The sequence below is a fragment of the Lepidothrix coronata genome, unplaced genomic scaffold, assembly GCF_001604755.1.
Source record: "Lepidothrix coronata isolate B3197 unplaced genomic scaffold, Lepidothrix_coronata-1.0 Scaffold147, whole genome shotgun sequence".
In the NCBI taxonomy this organism is placed as follows: Eukaryota; Metazoa; Chordata; class Aves; order Passeriformes; family Pipridae; genus Lepidothrix; species Lepidothrix coronata.
The window spans coordinates 1,122,784-1,147,868 of record NW_016690327.1 but is presented as its reverse complement, the minus strand read 5'-3'; the positions used below and the strand labels follow the sequence as shown (position 1 = coordinate 1,147,868).

Genomic DNA, 25,085 nt, shown 5'->3' with positions numbered 1-25,085 from the left:
GCCAAGACCACTCCTGCTCTCCTGCCCCTCAGCTTCAGGTACCAGGGGTTCTGTTGGCACTTTACAGCCTCCTTTGTTCTATAAACAGTGGTGCTGTTATTGGTGACACTGTGACTGACGTGAGCCCCAGAATGATGAGATGGTCTGCAGAAATCCTGGCTCTTCCAGGCGGGTTTATCCCAGTGCACCACAGACTTGGCTTAGCAGAGCCTGCGGCACAAGGACTGACCCTGCACCTTCTGGGTGCCTCAGTGCTCTGCCCTCGTGATTCTTAAAATTCCTGAGCACCACTAGTTCTGGGAATTTGTGCAAACAGCTCCTAAACTGTTTCCTTCCTGGTCAAAAATGCCCAGGGAATGCCCAAGGAGAGCAGACGTGGCATCTCCTCACAACACTTAATTGCTTCTTCACTGGTGGTACATATTACTGGGATTCGTGTTTGTTTGTACCTGGGACACTTACAGAACCTCATGGGGTAATTATTCCTAATTAGCAGCTTGGACACATGCTGCTCTTTCCTCTTGCAATCTGCAATTAATAACACAGAGATAATGCAGATTTCTCCTTGTCAGTCTTGTGTTTGCATTTATAGGAGTAGGAAACAATTTAGGGAAAAAAAATATTTAAATCAACAACCTGCTGAGCTCCATGCGGGGATTACCTGAGGATTGCCCTGTGTTTGTGGCAGCTCAGACATTCAGAACTTCAGGCACCTTAGTGTCAGCCTGATTCCTTCTGTCATATTCCTCTAAAGCTGCTACAGGTCTTTTTCTTATTAGTCATGGACTACTTCTTACCACAGCTTAATTCAGTTTGTAGATCAGTTGTACAGTGTGAAAAACCTTCAGAAGTAGTGACACTGGTGTTATTGTTAAAATAGATTAATATTTTGGGGAAGAGAAGGCTCTTGAGTTCTCCTTGCTGTTTTGCTTCTCCCAGCAGCCCCTATTAAACTAATGTGTGCTTGCACTGAACATCCCAATAACCAGATCAATGTGAAGGATGGAGAAATACTTCAAGTATTATCCCAGTTGTCAGAGAGAATTTCCTCTCTCAGATATGTTTATTTACAGTGGAACATACGGGGGAGAACATCCCAAGCTTTGTTTGTTTTTGTATGAAACCAGCAAGTTGCCAGGTGCGAATATTTACAAAATAGGTGATTGTCACCAGAGGTAGTTTTTATTTCAAGTCCTCCTCAGATATCAATGTTTCTTTGATTTGAAGCCCACAATAAATACACATACTGCAGCTGCAAAACACAGGATCTTATCCTGGCCTCTGTTAGATCCATGGAAATTCAAAGCCACTTTGTGAACTTCAGATAAGTTCTACAGATTTCTGTTCTACGGATTTTTCAGAGCATTGTCCAAACACTCCTGGAGCTCTGGCAGCTTTGGGACCGTGCCCACTGCCCTGAGGAGCCTGTTCAGTGCCAACCACCCTCTGGGGGAAGAACCTTTCCCTGAGATCCTAAACCTCCCCTGACACAGCTCCAGCTGTTCCCTCAGGTCCTATCGCTGGTCACCAGAGAGCAGAGATCACTGCCTGCCCCTCCCTTTTTTTTTGTTGTACTGATTTTTGTTGTACAGATTTTTGCAGGATTAGGAGCAGATACATACTCTTTATTTCTTTCGTGTGATGCTAAAAATCAGTAGCTCCATAAAATCCAGTTCTCTTATACTTAGGACACAACAAAGGCAAAACCAACCCTTTTCCACTCAATATTTTTTGTTTCCTGAGCAGACAGAACCAGGTGTGACAGCGAGGCGACGCCACGTTGTTTGTGTGTGGTAAGAGCCAGTCCCAAATTTGTTCTTCCAGTGTTTTAACCTCTGAGACACCTCGTGGTGGAAACACTCACTGCTGGCAGTGGTTCCACATGGCCGAGAATCCATTTTACAATGGCTTGGGGCTTCCATTCTGCAGCACTTGGAAGTGGCCAAAGTCCTGCAGCCAGTACAACACCGATTCGGGGCCGGAATCGATCTATGGCTCATTTTTATTTAAACAATGTAAAGCCGGGGGAAATTAATTTTCTTCCTGTCCTGTGAGGAAAGGCTGAGAGAATTGGGATTGCTCAGCCTGGAGAAGAGAAGCTTCGGGGTGAACTGATTGTGGCCTTCCAGGACCTGAAAGGGCTACAGGAGAGATGAAGAGAGACTATTTCCAAGGGCCTGGAGCAACAGGACAAGGGGGAATGGCTTCAACTTGCCAGAGTTAGATGGATACTGGGAAGAAATTCTTCCCTGTGAGGGTGGTATGCCCCTGGCACAGGTTGGCTGCTGCATCCCTGGAAGTGTTCCCTTCCATCCCAAACCACTCCATGGTTCCATGATCCTACGAAGAACAAAGCCAGCCTTTGACTTTCATGAGACCAATAATGTTATATCACAGCATTGCACCAGTTATGGTGTCTGTGGCAAATAACGTATGACTTTGGTTTGGGTTTCACACCTGGGGTTTGGTTTTGGTTCTCCACACCCAAAAGTGAATGTGAAACATCCCTCAGAGGTCAAGAGTTCGATGGAGTGAAAACGCCATAAAAACATCGGGTTGGGGTCTTCTTGTGTATCCAGCATGGCACCACTGAAACCAGGGACACTAAAGAGATGGAATGGACTTTTGGCCGGTTTTCTATGTTAGAGCATGGAATATTTGGACCGTAATGACTACGGAATTGTACAGCTGCTTTATTTTTCAACTGAGAGTGCGCCGTGTAGGTTTTGGGGGAATTGGCACTCACTTTTTATCAGCACCAAGACATGCCCTGCATTCCCAGGGTGTCTGGAAGCCGTGGATTGCTTTTCACAGCTCAGGGTTCAATTTTGGTGCTTCCCTGCCCGCCTTTTCACACAAAACAGTGTGAGCGGAGCCCCCTCCATTTGTGCTGGGATTTCATTAGCACCCTTGAATGCATAAATCGGATATTTTTTATCTCAAATTGGCTCTCAAAGCGGAGCGAAGGCTCTGGCCGCGCCGAAGCAGCGAACTATAACTGAAAACGCGTTTTTTTGACGCTTTTCCAGCCTTTTTCCAGCCGTGGCTGAAAGAGCCCTGAGGGCGCGGGGGGCGGCGCCGGGCCGCGGGCCCCGCCTGACTGACAGTCGAGCTAGCCAATCACAACCCGCGCTTTCCACCGTGACTCCGCCTCTCTCTGCTCAAACCGCCCAATCAGCGCGCGGGAGGTTAACGGCCCGGCCCGTGCTAACGTCGGCGGTCAAACGCGCCAATGGGCACAGGGCAGGTTCGTTACCAATGAGATCAAAGAGTTAGTGGAGCAGCGACACACTATTGGCGAATCCGCCTGTCGGTCATCGGCCCCGGGGCCGGCGGTTGGCTGCTGGGGAGCAGGGGGAGGTTTCCGGGGGCGGGGACACTATATTAGGGGCGGACAAAGGCGGCGGCCAGGCCGTTCAGCTCGCCGCCATTTTGCGTAGCGGGTGCTGAGCGGCAGCGGCCGGAGCGCGCTCTCTGCTCTTCTCCTCCTCCCTCCACTCCATCATGTCGCGGGATCGCTTCCGTAGCCGTGGCGGCGGCGGCGGCGGCTTCCACCGGCGCGGCGGTGGCGGCGGCCGCGGCGGCCCGAACCACGATTTCCGCTCGCCGCCGCCCGGCATGGGCATGGGGCAGAACCGCGGCCCCATGGCGGGCGGCCCGCAGGGCCCGGGCGGCCCGCCGGGCGGTGGCCCGAAGCCCGAACCGCCGAAGCCGCCCACGTCCACCTCTGCTCCCCCTTCTTCGTCTTCTTCAGCCGCCGCCACCACGGCAGGATCCACCGGCAGCCAGGCTGGAGCGCCTCCATCCTCCGCACTGCCCGCAGGACAGCAGCCGCAGCAGCAGCCGCCGGTGTCGGCGCCCTCCTCGACTCCCTCCGGCCCGCAGCCGCAGTCCAAGCCCAGCCCGAGCCCTACGCCGGCCGGCGGCCCTAAGAAAGGACAAGGACAGTCTCCCGGCGGTGGCCCCAAGGGGCCGGGCGGCCCGCAGCAGGGGCCTCACAAGGGCGGCCCGGGGCACCGCGGCGGGCCTGGCGGAGAGCCGCGGGGTCGCGGGCAGCAGCACCAGGGCCAGCAGAGCCTCGGGGCGCAGCAGGGCTCGGCGGAGAGGAGCGAGAAGCTCTCGGACGAGGTGAGTCGCGGCCCCCCCACACGCGCCTCCCTCAGGCACAAGATGGCGGCGGCTCCGCGCGCCCGCGCCGCCATCTTGAGGGGAGGAGCAGGCGGGGGGCGGTGGCGGGTCCCGGGCGGGCCCGGGGCTCTGGTTTGTGTCCCGGCGCTGCGGTTTGTGTCCCCTGGGTGCCCGGGGGTTCCGGGGGTTTGGTTTTTTTTCCCTTGGTTGCCGGGGGGTTCCGGGGGTTTTGTTTTTTTTCCCTTGGGTGCCCGGGCGGTCCCGGAGCTGTGGTTTGTGTCCGCTCGCAGTTCTTCCGGGCGGTCCCAGGGCTGTGGTTTGTGTTCCCTCACGGTTCTCCCGGGCGGTCCCAGGCCTGTGGTTTGTGTCCCCTCGCGGTTCTCCGGGGTCCCCGGCGCTCCCCGCAGCTAGATGGTGCAGCGCGTAGTGATGGCTCGAACGCTCTGCTTCTTTGTAGGGGTTTAAAGCGAACCTCTCCCTCCTGAGGCGGCCTGGGGAGAAGACTTACACACAGCGCTGCAGGTTGTTTGTTGGGAATTTGCCCGCTGATATCACAGACGAAGACTTTAAAAGACTGTTCGCCAAATATGGGGAGCCAGGAGAGGTTTTTATCAACAAGGGAAAAGGCTTTGGATTCATTAAATTGGTAGGCGCTCGTGCTGTGTGTCCGTCCGTTTAATTCTCGCGAATTAGCGATGTAGAACTTAGTCCTCTAAAACCGGGTTTTAAACTTCCCCCAGGAATCTAGGGCTCTTGCAGAAATCGCGAAGGCGGAGTTGGACGATACCCCGATGCGGGGCCGGCAGCTCCGCGTTCGCTTTGCCACACACGCCGCTGCCCTGTCGGTGCGGAACCTCTCGCCCTACGTGTCCAACGAGTTGCTGGAGGAAGCTTTTTCCCAGTTCGGTCCGGTGGAAAGAGCTGTTGTGATTGTAGATGATCGAGGTAGATCAACAGGAAAAGGCATTGTTGAGTTCGCGTCAAAGCCAGCTGCCAGGAAAGCCTTTGAACGGTGTACTGAGGGGGTGTTTTTGTTGACAACGTAAGTACTTCCCCAGGATTATCGTTTTAAGTTGAGTAGAGATTGTAGGCTTCTAGTTTTTCAGAGTGGAAGTTCTTACAGAGAAGTAAAATGAGTGTTTTCTGTTCAGCACTCCCAGGCCAGTTATTGTGGAACCATTGGAACAATTGGATGATGAAGATGGTCTCCCAGAAAAGCTTGCTCAGAAGAATCCGATGTATCAAAAGTAGGCACTGTCTTTTGTTATAAACAGGATATAGGTGATGTTTTATGTAGTATTGTCCCAGGCTCTGAGGGGGATGGAGTAATTTTTGAGAAACAGGCTTTGAATTTTGAGATGTATTGCCAGTTCTCTTTTTTTTTGTTCGTATTTTTGTATAAAGTAACATACTGATTCGTTTAGTATGCTCGTTACACAAGCAGTTTTCTACATTGTGTCACGAAGAAATAGAAGCCCAGTGACAGATGGTTTTGGTGTGTGGAGAAACTCTTGAAAACCAGACTTGAACTGTTTTATCCTATTGTTGAGAACTGTCATCTCCCTCAAGGCGTGCCTCGTGTTGATGATCCCATGGGGAGCTTGGAAATTGTTTTTCATGCTTTGAAATGAGAAATGAAGTAAAATTTTAACTCATTCCATGATTAATAGAAACTTGCTGCCTGTGGATTTGCCTTATGTGCTGACCATTGGCATAAAGGAATGTTAAAGAGTCTAGAGGAGTCTTTTCCAAAGTAGCAGTTTTAGGTTAGAATCTGTATATTAAACCTGTTTGTTGTAGGATTGTTGTATTTTCCCAGATCACAGAAGGGAGAGCAGGGAGAGAGATCCAGTCAGTCTTGTTTGGCAGAGAAAGTTCTGAAAATTCTTGCTTTGATCAAAAACTGTAAGTGATTTAGAGGCAGCTTTGAAAAGAATGTGGATTAATACAGCGTTCCTAAAATGTTGAAGTACTTATATATTGTAAATGTATGGGAAGCTTTGAACTTTCATGATTTTGTCATTAATTACTGAATGTTAGACTCCAGTTTCTTTATATGACAGAATAAACTGTTGGCCCTCAGGGATTTTGAGAACTATTTAAGTGAAAGTGAAGGCTGTTATTTGCCTTTGACACATAGTGCTTTGGCACTGGAAAAATCCACTTCTCTGTGTGCTGCTGCTCTGAGTGGCTGTGCCTGTTGGGGCAAAGGCCTGTCTTGTTTGAGGATTTTGCACCTGGAATTGCCAGCAGTGGAGAGTCTAAAGACAGTTAAGAAAGAAATAAACAAGTGGTAGCACTCTAAAGATTTGCCTGGATGTGATAGTGCAGGATTCTCTGTATCTGCTGTGATAATTATTTGTGGGAAATGCTGCTGTTTAAGCGTGTAAAGTGCTGCACTCCCATCACAGCGAGTTCTCTGTCCCACAGTTGTCAGGAATTTTCAGGGTTCCTTTGATGCTCCCTGATAATTCAGTTATTCTGCTCGTGATCTTGTACTGACCTTGAGTTTCCAGGTTTGCCCACTCCGAGCATTTTCCTTTCTGCAGGGAAAGAGAGACTCCTCCCCGTTTTGCTCAGCCTGGCAGTTTTGAATTTGAATATTCCCAGAGATGGAAATCTTTAGATGAAATGGAAAAACAGCAGAGAGAGCAAGTGGCAAAAAACATGAAAGATGCCAAGGACAAACTTGAAAGTGAAATGGAAGATGCTTATCACGAGCACCAGGCAAACCTCCTTCGTCAAGGTAATTAGTTCTGAATTCTGTATTTTTGCTTTAAATGCTGAGCTTAGATGCATGTCTGTTTAGTGGGTTAGTGAGTAAATTTATACTTCCTCCTGTGAACTTGAGAGTTTCAGAGTTAAAAAAAAAAGAGCAACTGGTAGGTTTTTTTATTTCAGTGGGGTATTGTTAAGAAGAGTGACATTGGAAGGTACCTGTCTGCCACAGTGCAGCTGAGGTGGATCTAATTCAAATCTGATTAGAGTCTGGTGTGATGTTGTGAAAAAGCTGCTCACAGGCTTCATTCCCGCAGACCTCATGAGGCGCCAGGAGGAGCTGAGGCGAATGGAGGAACTTCATAATCAGGAAATGCAGAAGCGCAAGGAAATTCAGCTGAGGTTGGTTCGGCTTTCATGGGATTTCAGTTACATTTATGGGTTGGTTTGGGTTTTTTTTTCCATTACTTACATATGAAAGTTTCTGTTTTCCAAGAGCGCCCTTGCCGCTTCAGTTTGTGCGAATTGAACTGCAGTGTAAGTGTCTCCTCAGATATTTGGGCATTATAGAGTTTGGTTTTGTGCTTCGTTCAGTGCCTTTGAAATTGCTGATACAAATAATGTTGGGAAATGTTGGGGTGTCGTTCCACTGCTGGGGTTTAACAGTCTGCTTTGGGGTGAGCAGGCAGGAGGAGGAGCGTCGCCGGCGGGAAGAGGAGATGATGATCCGTCAGCGGGAGATGGAAGAGCAGATGAGAAGGCAGAGGGAAGAGAATTATAGTAGAATGGGTTACATGGATCCAGTAAGTGAAATCGTGGCGGGTTTTGGGTGTCTTACCATGCTGAGGAATTCTGCTGATGTATTTTCAAGGTTGCTGTGTTTTGCTTCCTTTGGGTTTGCTACTGCACCGTGTTTGTGTAGGGGCAGTGGCAGTAGTTGGCTGTACATGTGCTTTATCTCCTGAAAAGTCTGGATTTTGGTGCTTTATTAGCCTTGCTAAAAGATGTTTCTTTTACACAGAGGGAGCGAGACATGAGAATGGGTGGTGCTGCCACAATGAACATGGGAGGTAAAGAATCTCTTCAGTAATTAGTTCATGTGGTTAACCTAGAAATTGTCAGAATATGATTATATATTTCTCTTTCTTAGATCCTTATGCTTCAGCAGCCCAGAAATTCCCACCTCTGGGAGGTGGTGGCGGCATAGGTTATGAAGCTAATCCAGGAGTTGGCCAAGCAGCCATGAGTGGTTCTATGATGGGAAGTGACATGGTAACGTATCCTCTGGTGGCTTTAGCTTAGCACGAGGGAATTGTGGTTGGGAATGAGTTCTCTCCAGTGTTCGGATGGATGTGGAAATGTCACTGTTAACTGCTGACTCTGGTCAGATGTTTAACACAGACTGTGGCAGTGTGTAGCACTAGAGTAGTTGTTAACCTTTATGGTAGCTTACACACTTGGAAGTTGATTGGAAGTGAATTCAAATGTGCTGTTAAGCATATTTGCAATTAACTCAGACTTCATTGGACTTTGGAAATTCTGCGTCACTGTTAGGCTTGGAAGGATTTTTTTGTAAACTCTAGAGAATCTGACAAATTTCGTTAAAGTACATAATGCAGTAGCTTTTCAGTAATTTGATGTTCTGTGTTGATGGACAAGAGAGATTTTTGTTCTCCTTCCCAACGTATAACACTGTTTCTTTGGCCCTTCCAAGCCTAGGTAGGCTGGATGCATGTTGGTCTGGGTATGCTGTTGAGTCCAGAATCTGCTCTCAGGTCTCTTTCAGCAGCAGATTGACTTAAGTGATCAGTGGTAAACAGCATATCCCTTAGTCTGTGCTGATGTTGCTCTAGAAGAGCAGAAATGCTGGTTTTTAGCTTCAGGCATATTCCAGCCATCCTGGACTGTAGCCATTTGTGGTTCCTGTGTCCCAAAGGAATGATAGCCCGGTGTGTTCTCCCATGTTGGGTATGACACAAAGATAGAGCCTGTTAAAGCTACATCATATCTCCTGTTCTGAGGTATGTTTCCAAACTGTACTATTTTTAGCACACTACATGTGTGCCTGGGCTTGGAGGCTGCTTGGTGTTCCCACCCTGAAGCACCATGGACGTAGATTAAAGAAATGCTTAATGGGCAGGATGGGAATCTGTTGGCTTAGGTGGCAATACCAGTGTGCTCTCACCCTCCTGAAGGGGTGACACTTGCAGCACAAGCTGAACTAAATGATTTTTGGGTGGGTTTAGGCCTTGGGCTTAACATCCTGAGCTACCACAGTAGCTTCCATTTTACTTTTTTGGGGAACCATATCTTTGGAATTGTAACTTCTCAGAGCATCATTGATTCAGTAGACAGTGCCGTTGGCCTTAAGGTATCTCGATAATCTACTGATATTTGAGCAGTTCCTAAGCTTCCTGTGAGCAGTCAGGCAGTGTGTGGTGGATGCTGTGTACATTTTTCTCCTCAAAACCATGGTACAGGTGCATGTTGAACTTGTGTAATACCTGAAACGTGATCTGGTCAAAAGGGGTGACAGTGAGATGGATTAACTGCCTGGAGTTTCTTAGGCTGGGGATCTCTGCCACACAGTGCTGTCACAGTTCCTGTGCTGATACCTTTAAACAGAATTGGAGATGAGCTTGAAGCTGCCATGAATTAGGCAGAAATAACCTAAATAATGTTTGAAATTCCTTTCTCGGAAGGATTGACACTGACTTTCAGAAGTCAGGAATTCAAAGTGTGGATTGTCAGTTGCAGATACTTTTTGTAACAAACCACCTACCATTGTTCTGTGACTCAGTAGTGGGAAACCTGGTTGAAATGAAAGTTTAAAGCTCTCTTTGACCTCATAATGTGTAAGTTCTGTAGGTTGAATGCTGATCACACCTACTAATACAGTAACTGAACGAAGTACATGCAACTAGAGGTACTAGTAAAAATATACCTGAAGTGTCTGCTTTATTGCAGAGTAACTCAGCTGTTACACCTTGGTGTGAGACCTTTCAGTGCTGTGAAGTTGTGACTTTCCCAAGAGCTTGTGGTGAAGGCGGGGTGGGAAGGGAGGTACTGCCTGGATGCACACCCCCTCTGTGCATAGCTCTAACTGGACACACTGAGCGCTTGGAACACTTTTTGCATCTGATGCAGCAGCAGCTCTGGAGTATGTGGGGTTTGAACAAGTGCCAGTCTCTGCTCGAGCAGTTGTGATGGTTTAGGAAAAGCACTGGTCAGTAGCTTTTTTCACTTTTTTTTTTTTTTTCCCTTCTTGCAATGCAGTAGTGCTCACAATGAGTTCTGGTACTGCCTAAGGCCTCTGCAGTTTAGTCAGCAGACCGTAGTCTTAACCCCATCTTGAAAAGCTCATGGTCTCTAGACAGCACATGCCAGTCCTGGTGAGTAGGCATTCTGTTACATTTGATGAATGTCAGCTCCTGCTTCAGCCAACCGGAGCTGCCTTCTCTGATTAGGCTTATTTGGAAACAGTGATGTAATCTGAGCTTTTACTGCACTAAAGGTGAGAAGTTTGCAAGCTATTTGCATTAACTTGGTTGAAAAATTTTGCTAGAGCTCATTTGGAAAAGTTGTTAATTCACATCTGCACTAATGCTTACATTTCTAGCACTGCAGGGAGGATCTGTTCTTTGTAACAGATGTATGAGAATGCATCAAGTGGGAACATACCTCAAGGCATGTATTACAATAAACTAATTTTTAAATTACCCTTTTTTCCTTTCTATGTTCCCGGTACCTGTGGATCGACTCAATGGTGATTGTATCGACGAACCTTGACTACGGAACCTTCTAAAAATATATACTTAACACACATGGACATCAACTACCTATAATGAACTGTTAATTCTGTTCCAATAGCGTCCTGAACGCTTTGGGCAGGGAGGTGCGGGGCCCGTGGGTGGCCAGGGTCCCAGAGGAATGGGGCCTGGAACACCAGCAGGATATGGTAGAGGGAGAGAAGAATATGAAGCCCCAAACAAAAAGCCCCGATTTTAGATGTGACCTGTAGTTTCATTCCAGTTTGTTTTTTGTCTGTCTTGTTTAGACACCAACTTCTTAATTCTTGCATTTTAGTAAGAAAGCTACGTTTTTATGGATGTTAGAAACTTACTGACCTAATATTTGTAAGTGGTCTGTTTGGGCGAGTACAATTTAATTATGTAATGCAGTGTTTCAAAATCAAATTTAGCTGTTTTTTTGATGTATAACGTCCCTAACTTGATGGCAGTGTACCTTGTGCCACTGAATTCCCAAAGTGTACCAACCTTTTTTTTACTGTGCTTCAAATAAATAGAGAACTAAATGTAGTAACTCTTCTTGCCAGTCGTGGTTAAACAATTGAGGCTGAATCCCACACCTGCTGCAGTAACCCGAGAGCCTTGAGTCGAGGTTGGACTAGACCAGGGTGTGGAACTGCAGCGAAGAGTGAGATCTCTTCCCACAATGCCTCTCTAGCTAAAGATTGGGTTAAATTGTAGCCGAACTTTGCAGTAGATGCAGATTTTTTTGAGCAGTCATTGTGCTGCAAATAAGGAAGCAAATGGAAACCTTGCAAGTGCTGTAAGATACAATATTTAAAGCTCCACTGCAAGCAGCATAGTAACAAATTCCATATTTTAGCTACAGCTGACGGGTGGTGGGATGGTAGCACTTGCCACCCCGGTAGTCACTGCTTGGAATCTTTTAAAAACTTAAAGCAGAAGACTAGCAATGGTTATTTTAAAATAAATTCATAGAATGCCTTGCATTGGCTGACTTCCTAACTAAAGGATTGTTAATGTGATATTTATATGCTCTTAAGCTGTCTTGAGATCACAGGATCTGGCCTTTGCTCAGTTTTGTAAACCTGCCTGAAATTGCTTGGCAAAAAGACCAGAAGTGTTACTCGAGTGATTAAGGTTAACTTGCTTATGTCCTCATGCTAACAGTGGACTAATTTGCCTAGTTCAGAGTACAATCATTTGTATTATGGGGACTGCAGGAACTATTCCTAAATCGTGTAGCTGGTGGGCAAATCCTAAAATCCTGTATGTAAAACACAGCAATCAGCTTGCTTGCATGATGGTTATCGCTCTTTTATTATTGATGTTTGGAGATAATGCTTCAAAAGTAGTATCTGAATCTGGAGTTCAAGAGTTAATACTACACAGTGCAAATAAACTCCCTTTAAGGTTCTCTTTGTAGAAGATCTGATGAATTCGTTAGCTCGCTGTTCATTGTATTAAGCCCCAGAAGAATTTCAGAGCATTCTGGACTCATTGGTAAGGTAGTTGCTTTGCTTATTATTACACTGTACCAGGTGAGCTGGGAACGTGACTTCCCAGTGTCAAATACCTGAGTGTTAACGCAGGACACATCAACCTGCTTGGCACAGAGTCTGTAAACTTAGCTTGGCTGTACCTTCACACGATCCCCAGCCACCAGTGTTCTGTGAGTAGCTTTAATCTTCCCAATATCTTTCCATTCCTTGTGCTAAGCATTGGCTAATTCCAAATTCTACGCTAAATTTTCTCTCTGGTTAAAACTTTAGTGTCAGATTGCAGTATTTTAGAGTGAAGATGGCTGATCCCTCTTGAAGTACTGTTACCCCTTAAATGACAAGTAGCAAGCTGGGAAATACTGATACAGGTAACGCTGACTGGGAACATGAAGCTCACTAAAGACTGACTGAGCTTGTTTGGTGAACGCTTCTTAGTCACCCAGAAAAGTTTGGGGGTTGATAACATGTTACAACAATGAATTGCTCTTCAGGAAATTCTAAATTGCCAGTTCCTAAACTGCAGACCAATTACTTGGGAGTCCTTGTATTGGATAGTTCACAGAGGAGCAGTATGGATGCAATTTGAGCTATTGAAGCAGTTTGAAACAATGTGTTTGCTGGAGGGTGTTCGTGGGACACCCACAGAAGCTGAAGGTGTCTGAGGTGGGGAATTCTGAACGTGAACATTAAATTAATTTTTTCAGTTTATTTTTCAGATTACATGTCATTCTTTATTAAAAGAGATGCTGGTGCATATCCTAAAGTATGTTCTTTTGTAGTTCTGTAACTTGGAAGAGTGAAGGATGCTGCTGTCCTTGTACCTTACAGAGCTTGTCTTTGGGTACCCCTGTTTTGTACGTAAGCTACTGTTAGGTATTAAAATAGCTGAGTTGCAAAACCATGATTAGTAAATATTTTGAAAGATTTGGCAGTTTTCAAAACATCTGAAAGTTTGGTTAAATCTGGCTTTGTTGTAGCTGCATAAGCAGAATTTCTAAAACAAGTTCTGCTTTGAGTTGCATGTACTAAACAGGCATATGATGAATTAGCCAACTTCATTTAAAGACCTTTTAAAAGTGGTGTCTTAAAAGCTGGCAAACACGTCAACTTTCAAATCTGGTAAAGTTACTAAATGTGGGAGGCGAGAAAGTGATGTTCCTTTGATCTGTTCCTATGAGGTTTTGGACTTTTTTCATAAACTCAGATTTATATAATGGAATCTTTAAAACCATTCAGAAAAGTGGTTTGCTGGACAGACCTGTTTTTTGGATGGTCTGGATCGCATAACGCATTTTTGTACTGGACTTGGAGGACATTGGCTGTTGCAATTTAGTTTGTTTTATCAAAATTGAGCCCATTTTGACATTTAGAGCTCTAAAAACTGCAGCAAGTAGAAACTGGTATCGTTATACATATATCTTTGCACTTTCTCAGAAACGAATACAGAATAATCTTAACTTTCTGGTGTAGACACATTACACGAATCATTTATACAGCTGATGAGAAACTGAAACTGCTTTTGAGATTTTGTGGTATTTTTGTGGTAGACAAATTCTTGGCTTCTCCTTGGCAACCATTTACTGTGGCAGCAAGTTCTTGCTGGAGTTTTGAGACTGCAATTTACACTTTAAAAACTAGTGGCCTGCTACATAACTGCACTTAGCCAGCATTTCTGCAGTTCATAACTGTGAGGAACGTAGTACCACAAATGGCAATGGACATTAGGACCCGGATGTAGTATTCCTGCTTGCTCCGAGATTCTCATTGCCGACTGCGTCCAGGTAGGTAACAAGCAATATAATATAACTTGGTGACTTTCTATGTAATCTTATACTGTGGGTATTCTGACATCACACTTCTGACTGTGGAATTACAGTGCAGCACTCCATACCTGTATGTTGAGCTTGCATCAAAGCTGTGTGGTTTTCGGTTTTGAAGCTTTGTCTCGTTCAGAGACAACGAGCAACTTACTGTGGTTCTTAGCTGAGGATTTCCAGACCCGATTCCTCTGTGCATACGACTCGGCTTGGGTGGATTTTTCTTAGTTCCGATGTAACGAAGATATTCTTAGCTGAGCACTGTGGGGAAGAGGGAATGTGATCTTGGACTCACTCGACTAGTCGACTAGGTGCTCTCAGTGCCTAGAAAAGAACTTGTTTAAACTTTCTGTAGTGAGCAAGTGGCCCATCTGCAGCTCATCCCTGTGTAGAGTCTTGGCTCGGTAGGAATGCGTTAATAACCGCTGCTCTTGCCTCGTGTGCGCTGTGTGAGTCACCTCAAACTCCTGGTACAGGCAGCTCTGACACTGATCTGGAATATTTTTGAGAACATAAATGAGTGCTTGAATTAATATCCCATGAATAGTTTCATAAAGCTTATATTGGACTTTGCAGTTGTCTTTATTTTAGCCTTTGATTGGCAAGCCTGATACATTCCTGTGCTTTAATTGACAGCGATGAGATTCTGTTACTTCTGCCTGGTAGAGTCATCCCAGTAGTGTAATGCTCAACTTCATTTTTCATCAGTCTTGGGGATGTAATTCTAAACTCTTCATTACTACAACTACTGACTGCAGTGTTCCAGGATTAACATGCTTACCTTGCCAGACATCCAGACATGCTGATCTCCAGCTCTTTTGCATTATTCTTGAACCTGAATTTCAAGGTCCCTTGTTCCTGCATGTAGTCTGGCTCTTGTCTGATACTCAGTTTATTTTGCAGGTGTTGTAATGTGTTTTCCCACTTGTTCTGCAAAGTTTTGCTTTGCATACTTGTTTCTGGTATTATTGTCACTTTTGGACCCTTCTGTGTTACCTTCCAGGCAGGACTCTTGCTGGTGAACAGGGATCTGCTGGACAGCCTTGCCCTCTGCTGTAGCCACCTTTCCATGTTCCACTGGACACTTGAAGTAGCAGCTGCACCTTGAGATCATGACAACAGGTCTTTGGTTACACCCCAGTGAGTGTAGCCAACACCAGCTGGTCACACAGTGACACCTTGTCACAAAGTCAGTCTAACTTTCTGTGATGGCTTACCTTTACCTGTGACTGGGATCCACTCCATGATTGCTCACCCTTACTTGGAACTGGGATCCAGTAGAAAACCTGGCAGCCAGCGTGCTGTCCTGTAGCAAAACTGAATTAGTGATCTTAAACTAGTGCTCAGATCTGACTTCAGTTTTTCTAGTTATCCAGTTCTGGATGCTTGACTTTCAGGAATGTCATGGAGGGGTTACTGGCACATCTGCCTCGTTCTATGTACTTGAACTTAGCACGTTTTTGACACTCTTGGAGCGAGCAATTTGTGACTGAACCGTGGGCTCAGACCAGCTCTGGCTGCAGTAATGAAACTTGGTGTGGTAGCGAACTTTAAATAGTCATGTCTGCTCTAAGTCAGTCTGTAACAAGTGGGTACAAGGAATGCCATTCAAGTGCTTGCATTGTGTTTCATCTTGGTTTTATCTGTGTGTGAAAAACACTTTTTCTCAAAAGCTTACCTGAAGCTCAGAAGTGTGGTGTCAGAATACATTGTACTGCTAGGCCCTCCGAGCAGACCTGGTGCTGGCAGGAGAGCACAGCACAGCGTGGATGGGGCTTTACTGTAACATTAAGCATACAAAGTGTTGATTTGCTTGCAGTTCTCCCCATAGCTAAACACTGAGGCCTGTGAGTAGTTTAGGACTCGAGCAGTAATGGGGTTGCATGTCTCTGTTAATCATTGCCAGCTGCAGTGACATGATCAGGAAGGCCAGTGTTCTGTTCCATTATGTTCAGTGAGGCTGAGCATGTTGGGAAGGATTCATCCAAGTATAGTGCTCTGGGGAATCACTTGGCTTCTTCCACTACTAGCAACTTTGGAATCAGCTAATTAGCTTCAGATTTTTTTTCTCTCTCCATACCAGCTAGTGGGGCTGTTAAATAGCTGCTGCCTGGCAAAGGAAAAAACGGGAGGATTGGCCTTCTCCCAGCTGTGTCATTGCTGCTAGGTAATGATTGACACGTTAGGACTTGGCTGTGCAATCCCGCAGTGGTCTGTGAATACCCCATCTCTATACATGTTGCTTCTGAACACCAGTACTGAAGAGCTAACTGGGGAGGGCTGGGAGGAGCGTGGCCAGTAGGGCATCTGCAGTGTTTAAAGGATGCACAAAGATATAGTATCCCTTATGCATGGGGTTTGTTGCTATGGCAGAGAAAACAATATGTGCATAACTCTCCTGCTCCTGAGGGCCATGAGAAAACCCAGGTGGTGGGTTGGACACTAATCCTGAACTTGTCCCTGCCTGGTCAGATCACACCGTGCCCGAGGTGTGATCTGCTTCCCAGCTGGAGCTGTACAGAGCCTTGGACCACATCCCCAGCTCTCACCATTGCAGGCTGCCCTCAGCTGTAGTAAAGGGGGGTCTCGAGAAGGGAAAAACCTTGCTGAGGATAAAAGCAGTGACAGTGCCAATCTTAGTGTCTGCCTTTGGCTTCTGAAGCACTTGTAGGACTGTTGAACCCAAGGGCTCCTACAGTCCAGGGCCACTGCACTCCCTCATGAAGGGGAATAGAGGGCATTGCTGCAGGACACAAATAGGGTCAAATAGTTGAAGTAGCTGACAAAAAATTAATGCCTTCACATAAGGGATAATATACCTCTGGCTGCAATCAAACCTCACTGTGCTCAGATGGGGGGTTATGGTTGGTGCTCACACAAGGTGCAGTTCTTCAGGCAACTACCTGCATATTCCTTCAGCTCTTGATGAGTGTTAAGGCCAGCCTATTTCTGCCCCTTATTCTTCCACTTAATGGTTTGGAATAACTGATAAATTACCCCTCATAACTAATCAGTCCATGTATCTTAAACCCTTATTTTTAAGTTAGTTTTGAAATGGTCCAGATTTGCTGTGTATGACTCTAATAACTTCAGTTGTTATCCTTTAGGTGAAGATGAAAGCTGAGTGACACCGGAGTGCTCATCCATGGGAAGTAAGTACCACTTTTGTTCCGCATGGATAAAATAATAAAGGTTTCTGGACACTTGATGTTGAGTCACTGAGTACCTTTGAATTGGGGAATACTAAGAAGTTGGAAAGAGTGAATAAATTAAATGTGTAGGGTAGAACTTAGTGCCTGCTGTCATGCCGTGGGCTTGAGCACCCTGACTCCATCTGGGTTTCATATCTTGACAGCAGCGGTTAAAAATACCTCTCTAGACGTGGGTTTGTACAAAAGATTTCAAAATCACTGTGGGTATAATAACTTGGGAATGTTTTTCCAGTCGAGGAGACGAGCATGAGCACATCCAGCACGGTGCCCAGTGGTGTGTGGAGGGACCAAGGGAACAGGTGGACAAGTAAGTAGTTGTTGTCCTTACACTGCTGTGAGAGTTTGATATCCCATCACCCTGTGGTGGGTTATGTAGTTCCTGCCTGAAAATCGTGATTAATCTCAATTTTATATAAAGTTTTGGAATCTTGCTTCTGTAGTGCCAAAATGTCACCATTGTCTGAGGCCTTTCAGCCCTGCAGCAGCAAATAAACTCTGTCCTTTTGAGAGCTGCAGGTGCTCAAACAAGAAATGACCATTCCTGCACTCAGCCTACAGAGAATGGGGTGGGTGATTGTCAGCATGGAAAAAGGAGAACAGAGCAGCTGCTTCTCAGATGTTAGCCCAACTAAACCTTGTGTAAAAAGCTACTTGGCTGAAATACTTTAACACTGAACTTTAAAAATAACCTGAAGTATAAATCAGCATGTACAGGAGCACAAGCAAATAGCAATTCAGGGAAATAAACTGACTTGCAGAGCTGGAATTTATGACATTTTCCCTCTAATTTGCCACTAAACTACAAGGGGGAACTTCAGATATTTAAAATGCTGTGTGAGGAGCAACATGCTGAGTATCTTCCCTCAGAAGTCACAGGTAAGTAACAGCTCAGATGCACAACTGAACCTTGAAGAGGTGAAGCCAGTGGGATTCAGTGGGTGCACTCCTGTAGAATCCTGTGTGGTTTGTCACTGCTGCTCTTGGCCCTGGCATAGGAAAACACACAAAGCCGTTTCAGATCTTAGAAACGGGAATTCTGTTCCTTTAATCTCAGATCTGATGTGAGAAAATTCTAGATAATGTTTGGCAAGCACGTGGCCTGTTGTGATGCTGATTCCTTGTCATGACGTAATTTCTGCTGGTGTTTTCAGTCTTTCTGATAATATGCTTTGTACTTGCAGAAGGAGAAGTCTGATTGCACTGAAGAGGAGCCAGGAAGATACAAATCTTAAAAATAAAACATTTTACTATTTTTATAAATGGCTTCTGTTTTATTCCAGTGTATTCAGTGAGTAAGCAGTCTGTCCAGTGTGGTATGGCTGGGTCTGAGAAACAAATTTCTGGATGTTTCACCCATTCCTTATCCCCATTTTGAGTCTTGTGTAGTTCTGTGTGATAGAATTCCAAATGTTAACCTGTGCCTGATTGGTTTTTAATAGCTTTCTTGGTGATGACTCTAGTAATTAAGGCTGGGATGCCAAAGTTAAGGGTTAAGTGCTGGGTTTAGCTCTTGCAGCACAAATTGCCCTGGTTCGTGTTGCTTCACCTGATGCTTTGACAGCTGTACTGTGCACATACGAGGTTCATGCTGTCACTCGTTAAATATCATCTTTTGTTTAAATCTGTTAATGTGCTAAAATACACCAGTGGTAAGCTGTGCTCATTGTTGCTGGGTCTCCTCCTGCAGTGGCATGAGGAGTCGTGAACGCTCGGCTGGGACCTGCTTTGCCACTTCAGAGCAAAATAAATTGAATTTCATGCGGCAGAGTGGCGTGAGGCACTTGAGGTGTCTGGGTGCCTGGGGGTGCTTTAGGAGCTGCTGCTGTTCTCTCTCAGGCAGACAGGTGCTGGGGAAGGGCAAACTGAGGTGTTCCACTGTGACTTTAGGATTGTCTGGGTCCTGAAAAGGCCTTGGTGAGGTTTGTGGCTCCTCAGTAGCTGTGCTGCAGGGGCTGGGCTTCAGTGTCTTTGTTTCCACAGCTACTGCAGCTTGTGCAGCCTTTTTTTCCTTCAAATTCTGTTATTTTCCAGTAACTTGTCCTCATTTCCACTGTTGCAGCACTGGCTGCTTCCTGTGTGAGACTGTTCCAGCATTCCATGTGCAAACTTCACCTCAACTCCCTTTATGAGCAAACCACAGACTGTCCTGTAGGGAGGGGATGGCTTTTCCCGGGTGCTGGTGGTGGCTGTTACTGCCCCTTGGGTTATTGTCCTTTGGCTGGTGAAGCCAATCACCTGCTTCTACCAAATTAAGTAGCTCCTGTAATGAATAAAAAATCAGAGGCTGAGAGCAGGTACGCTTGAACAATATCCTGGGAGCAGTGACAGATGCCCTGATGCCCCAGCCCTGTGGGTCTGCTGAGCTGCTGCAATCCTTTGTTCAGGGTTTGGTCTTGATTTTTTTTTTTTTTTTAAATTCCTTTTCTCCCAAGGAGCTTTCCAAGCCACCACGGGCTGGAGCCTGCCCTGGCCTGTCACTGTCTGTCATTCCACACGTGCCAGCTGGAGCAGGGAGAGCTCCAAACCATGGCACGCAGCTCCTTGGCCGCGGCTCTCCCAGCCGAGCTGGGGAATCATGTGCTGCCAGGAGTAAAAATAGTCACTGCCCCTGCTCGCTGTCGAACCGGTGCCTGTGGCAGCCCCTGCCCGGCACTGGCTGAGCGGGGTCGCTGCGGGTCCAGCCCGGCCGTGCTCCCTGTCCCCCTCGCTGCTTCCTGGGGCCTGGAAAACGCTTCCCGCTCTCATGACTTACTGGCATTAAAAAAATATTTCCACTTGACTTGCACACACGTCAGTGCCCGCGGCTCCCCCGGGCCCCTCGCCAAGGCCGGGCTGCCTTTCCCGGGAGCTCGGTGCTGGCGCAGGCGGTGACGCAGGACCGGGGAGCGCGGGGGCCACCCCGTCACCCAAAACTGGCCTCGCTCATGCTGCTGCCTCCTCACCCGGCTGCTGCCTGGCCCCGGAGCCACGGGCAGCACTGTCCCTGCCCTGTGTGACCCCCAGAGCCACGGGCAGCACTGTCCGTGCCCTGTGTGACCCCCGGAGCCACGGGCAGCGCTGTCCGTGCCCTGCCTGTCCCCTCGCATCCCCGGCCGGCGGGTGCTGCCGTGGATCACCACGTGGAGCCCACTAAGCTGTAGGATTTCGGGTGGGGTTTTTTTCCTTCTCTTTCTCATTTTTTCTGTCCCTCCCCCGTTCTGTTTTGGTGAGAAAATGGTGCTGCTGGAGGGGGGTTAAGCTGCAGATCTGAGCACCTCCTTCCCCGGCAGCACCCCGGGGCTGGGGGGGCCGGGGCCGGTCCATCCGCGGGGCCGGTCCTTCCCCGGGGTCGGTCCTTCCCCGGGGCCGGTCCATCCGCGGGGCCGGTCCTTCCCCGGGGCCGGTCCTTCCCCGGGGCCGGTCCATCCCCGGGGCCGGTCCATCCCCGGGGCCGGTCCATCCGCGGGGCCGGTCCTTCCCCGGGGCCGGTCCATCCGCGGGGCCGGCCCATCATCGGGGCCGGTCCTTCCCCGCGGCCGGTCCTTCCCCGGGGCCGGTCCGCTCCGCCCCGCTCCGCCCCCGGGCCCGCCCGTCCCGCCATGGCGGCGGCCTTCACCGCCCTCCGCGTCCTGCTCGGGCTCTTCTTCCTCCTGACCGGCGTCCTGAAGCTCTCGGACCGGCTCTCGGCCGACCTGCACCGGCACATGGTGAGCGAGGGGGCGAGGGGGGCGCAGGGCCGGCCCCGGGGGGAATGAGCAGGTTGGGGTGGAGGGTTGAGCCCCTTGGGGTGCAGGACCGAGCCCTTGGGGGGAGTGAGTAAATTGGGGTGTGGAGCTGAGCCTTGGGCGAGAATGAGCAGGTTGGGGTGCAGGGCTGAGCCCCGTGGGGCGTGGGACTGATCCCCTCAGGGTGCGCGGTTGAGTCAGTTGTGGTGCGGGGCTGACTCGTTTAGGGTGCAGGGTTGATCCCCTTGGGGTGCAGGGCAGAGCAGAGCAAAGCAAACCCCCTGGAGGGGCTGTACCCCCCAGCCCCAGGCTCAGGGCTGCCCCGCTCCCCTCCCACCCTTCCCAGGCGTCAGAGTTCGTGCGCTTTGCCAAGGTGTTTCCCCTGAAGGAGTTGGGGTTTGTGCCGGAGCCGGGCGGGTACCTGGCGTTCGTGGGCTGGGTGGAGGCGACGGCCGGGCTGCTGCTGGCACTCGGGCCCCAACTGCTGCAGGAGATCAGCAACTTCGTCCTCAGTGTCGTCATGATCGGTGAGAGCCAGCAAGCACCCGCCACCCCACATGGGGTCTCGGGGGGTCCTCGGCCGGGGACCCCCATTCCCACGCTCTGCTCCTCGCCCAGGTGCCATCTACACACTGCTGGCGCTGCGGGAGCCGCTGGCCATGTGTGCCCCGGCCACCCTCTGCCTCGGCCTCCTCCTGCTGCTCAACATCCGCGGGTACCCGGCTGCCCCCCGGCCCAAGTTTGAGTGACCGGAGGCGGGAAGGACGGACGGCTCGGACGGCGGGAAGCGATGCCTGTGTGATATTTTCAGGGATGGCATCGCTTCCTGCAAGGTAACTTGCTGCTGAGGCCCAGTGTGTCCTCTCCTGCCTCTGCCAGGGACCCTGGTGCTGGTTGTCCCCACGCTGTGGGCTGGTGCTGTGGGCTGGTGGCCGTGGCACCACTGTGACACTGCCGTGGCGCCGCCGCCGCTCCGGCAGCTCCGTTGCTAAACTTGCACAAGGTGTCTGGCTCTTCCCGGCGTTTGGCCACGCCGAGCAGGGGCTGGCTCTGCTCTCCTGGGGGCTTTCGTATTTTGGAATAAACCCTCTTGTTTTTCATGTTTTGCCTTCCTGTTTATTTCTGCCTCCCCCCGTGCTGAGCTGTGGTGGCTGAAGGGACCTCCTGGGGCTGGAGGCCTCAGTCCCCAGGAGCAGTGCCTGCAGAGAAGGCCTGGGGACATGTGGGAGCTGGTGGCAGCTGGTGTGGAGACAGAGGGACAGCGGGGAGAGCCTGTGTGGGGGTGGGACCCCCCCAGCTGCCTGGAGCCACCCAGCAATGTACCAGGCCACTTGCTGCACATCCAGGGTGTGACAGCAGCACCACAACCCCCAGTGTGCCTGGGCAGCCACATGGTTTTGGGATCTTGCTCCTACAAGATGACTCTGCCATCCCAGATGGGCGTGAACCCCAAGATTGCATCTGAACCCAGCACATCTCCTGGCACATGGGCTGGGATAGCTTTGGGGGGAGACTGGGATGAGCACAGGGGGTACAGCACCCCTGCACCCCCAGCAGGACCTGAACCACCTTTGGTGTCCCAAAGGAACACCCACAAATTGCAGGGCCACACAAAGCAGTGAATTGGGTGCTCACAGAGCTTGGGGGGCCTGGGATGCTGCTCCTCCTAAATCCAGCTTTGAAGCCAACAAAAGCACCAAGAGCTGGGAGGAGGCAGATTCCTGCTTTGATCCCTTCAGGGCATCCCCTCTTCCCCCAGCAGCCGGGTGCAGAAACTTGACCCTCCACTGCTTTCATCCGGGCGTGGGTGGGAGCAGGGCCCTGGGAAATGGTATTGGATGTGGCTGGGGGCACGCAGGGGGTCAGCAGTCCTGGCCACCCCCACATGCCCCCAGCCCCGGCAGCCGGCGCGGGGGGTCTTAGCGTGGCTCCAGCAGGGAATCCCCCATTACATACACACACAGGTGCTCTCCCACTCCAGCTGCTGTCCCACAGGGGGGCTTGGAATGGTGGGGGGAAGGTCAGGCAGCCCCTGCCTCCCCCAGCGCTTAAAGACTTCCCCAGCCTGGCTGGATCAGACAGTGAGGAGCAGCCGGAGGGGACGCAGCCTCTCCAGCCCGACCTGGTGGGGTGAGTAACCATCGTGGGGTGGGTGACATGGAGCATCCCCGGTGCTAATGGTGGGGGGAGGAGAAGGAAAAGGGGACAACTGAGGGATCTCAGGACCCTCAGGGGTCCAACCGAAGCCCTGAATCCCCCCCAGGGTTGGCAGCTCAAGCCCTCCGTGCCTCTGCCCGGTGCCGGGTGCTGCGTGTGCCGAATCCGGCCCTGCCATGCTGGAAAACACCGGCTGGTGACTCAGTGCTGTCGGCGAGGTGTGGGCAGGCGGTGATGGGAGGTGAAATAGCTGCAGCCCCGGATACAGCCACTGCGGCACAACGTGGTTTCCCATGGCTAGAACCGGAGGCAAACCTACCCGTGCAGGGCTGGGGGGCTGCTGGCCCCACGCTCCTACCTCCTGTCCGTGCCTGGGTCTCTCCATTCGGGAGCACCCTGAGCCAGTGGGTGACTTCCTGGGGGGGGTTGGGGTGCTGGGAGAGGGCTGGGGTGGGTGGCCCTACAGGCACGTGCTGTGTGGGAGGTGTTAAGCCCCGCAGCTGCCGGCTGGAGCCAGCACAGCACCCCCGGGTGCCTCTGGCCGCAGCTCTGTCCCTCAGACACAGTGCAGCTGCGCCTGCCGCTCCCTGGGGAGCCCTGGCTGGGCAGCTGATGGCAACCTCTGGGCTCCCTCGTGGCGTGGGGGGACATAGCTGGGGTCTCCTCATCTCCTGTGAGGTCTGAGCCCCTCCAGCATCCTAATGGGGGCTCTGCTTCTGGCGCCCAGCAGTACTGCAGGTGCCAGCCACAGGGGTGTCCTGTGCGGGTCAACACCCCTTCCCTGTCCCCGAGGGCTGTGCCACTGACTGTTCCCTGCCTTTGCAGGAGCCCAGGATGAACAGCTCGGCACCAGGGCCGCAGCCAACGGGACACACCGGCGAGTGCCTGCCCAGTGACCCGGTGCTGTTCGTGCTGGTGCCCGTTGTCTACTGCCTGGTGCTGTGCGTGGGGCTGCCGGGCAACCTGGTGGCCTTGCTGGTCTTCCTGCAGAGCGGCAAGGTGAGGAAGGCCATCCGCATCTACCTCATCAACCTCACGCTGGCCGACATCCTCTTCAACCTCACGCTGCCCCTCTGGATCCACTACTACCTGTCCGGGGGGGACTGGCTGCTGTCGGAGGCCGCCTGTCGCCTGGCGGGGGCCGCCTATTACCTGGCGACCTACAGCGCCGTCACCTTCATGGCGCTCATCAGCTTCAACCGGTTCTGCGCGGTGCGGGCGGCGCGGCGGGCGCTGCCGCTCACGGGGCCCCGCGGCGCCGCACTGGCCTGCGCCCTGGCCTGGCTGCTGGGGCTGGGCTGCGCCGTGCCCACCCTGGCCGCCCGCCAGACCTTCCCCGCCCGCGCCGGGGCCACCGCCTGCTTCGAGCAGCACGGGCGGCACCGCGCCTACGCCTACGCCATGGTGGGCTTCTTCGCCGCCGCCTTCCTGGTGGTGCTGGGCACCTACGCCTCCATCGCCCGGGCGCTCTCGGCGCCCGCCGCCGCCGCCTCGCCGGGCTCCCACCGGCAGCAGGCGCGCGCCATGGTGCTGGGGATGCTGCTGGTCTTCGTGGTCTGCGTGGCCCCGTACCACCTGACGCTGGCCCCCTGGGTGGGCAGCCGGCCCCCCGCGCCGCCCTGCGGGCCCCCTGACACCCTGGACGTGCTGCACGCGCTGAGTGTGGCCCTGCTCAGCCTCAACAGCTGCCTGGACCCCCTCGTCTACTGCTTCTCCATCCGGCGCTTCCGCGCCGACCTGGGCCGGACCCTGCGCAAGATCGGCCGGTGCCTCCCGCTGCCCCCGCCGGGCCCCCCCGGGCCTGTGCCTGGCACCCGTGTGTCCTCCTTCATCTCCTCGTAGCAAGGTGGGCACCGGGGACCTGCCCCTGGCTGCCCTGGTGCCACAGTCCCGGTGGGATGGGATCCCTGGGACCAGGCCAGGGATGGGGAGCAGCGTGGGGGGAGCTCTGACTTCAGGCACCCTCTTCCTCCTCCCACCCCGCTCTGTTCTCTGCACATCTCCACCTGCCCACAGTTTCTGCTCACGCACGGATCCTGCCCCTGCGCCACAGGCACTGGGGGGGGCACTGGCTCTG

At 50.7% G+C, this 25,085-nt stretch overlaps 3 protein-coding genes and 1 long non-coding RNA gene across 4 annotated transcripts; all 4 read left to right on the top strand.

Annotated features, from left to right (window-relative positions):
• Nucleotides 1-3,218: 3,218 nt before the first annotated feature.
• Nucleotides 3,219-12,055, top strand: SFPQ (splicing factor proline and glutamine rich). Its single transcript, XM_017828285.1, has 10 exons — nt 3,219-4,128; nt 4,586-4,774; nt 4,869-5,170; nt 5,280-5,375; nt 6,678-6,874; nt 7,164-7,248; nt 7,532-7,649; nt 7,868-7,916; nt 7,997-8,118; nt 10,717-12,055. The coding sequence occupies exons 1-10, from the start codon at nt 3,505-3,507 to the stop codon at nt 10,852-10,854; spliced, it is 1,920 nt and encodes a 639-aa protein (XP_017683774.1). The 5' UTR covers nt 3,219-3,504; the 3' UTR covers nt 10,855-12,055.
• Nucleotides 12,056-13,905: 1,850 nt separating this feature from the next.
• LOC108503887 lies at nt 13,906-18,407 on the top strand. The gene is made up of 3 exons (XR_001876923.1): nt 13,906-17,087; nt 17,380-17,454; nt 18,329-18,407. It is a non-coding gene; the product is annotated as an uncharacterized LOC108503887 (long non-coding RNA).
• A 2,304-nt stretch (nt 18,408-20,711) lies between these two features.
• TMEM35B (transmembrane protein 35B) lies at nt 20,712-21,951 on the top strand. Its single transcript, XM_017828296.1, has 3 exons — nt 20,712-20,833; nt 21,198-21,378; nt 21,470-21,951. The coding sequence occupies exons 1-3, from the start codon at nt 20,726-20,728 to the stop codon at nt 21,598-21,600; spliced, it is 420 nt and encodes a 139-aa protein (XP_017683785.1). The 5' UTR covers nt 20,712-20,725; the 3' UTR covers nt 21,601-21,951.
• Nucleotides 21,952-23,842: 1,891 nt separating this feature from the next.
• On the top strand, nt 23,843-24,850 carry LOC108503857 (platelet-activating factor receptor-like). Its single transcript, XM_017828253.1, has one exon. The coding sequence runs from the start codon at nt 23,843-23,845 to the stop codon at nt 24,848-24,850; it is 1,008 nt and encodes a 335-aa protein (XP_017683742.1).
• Nucleotides 24,851-25,085: the final 235 nt, after the last annotated feature.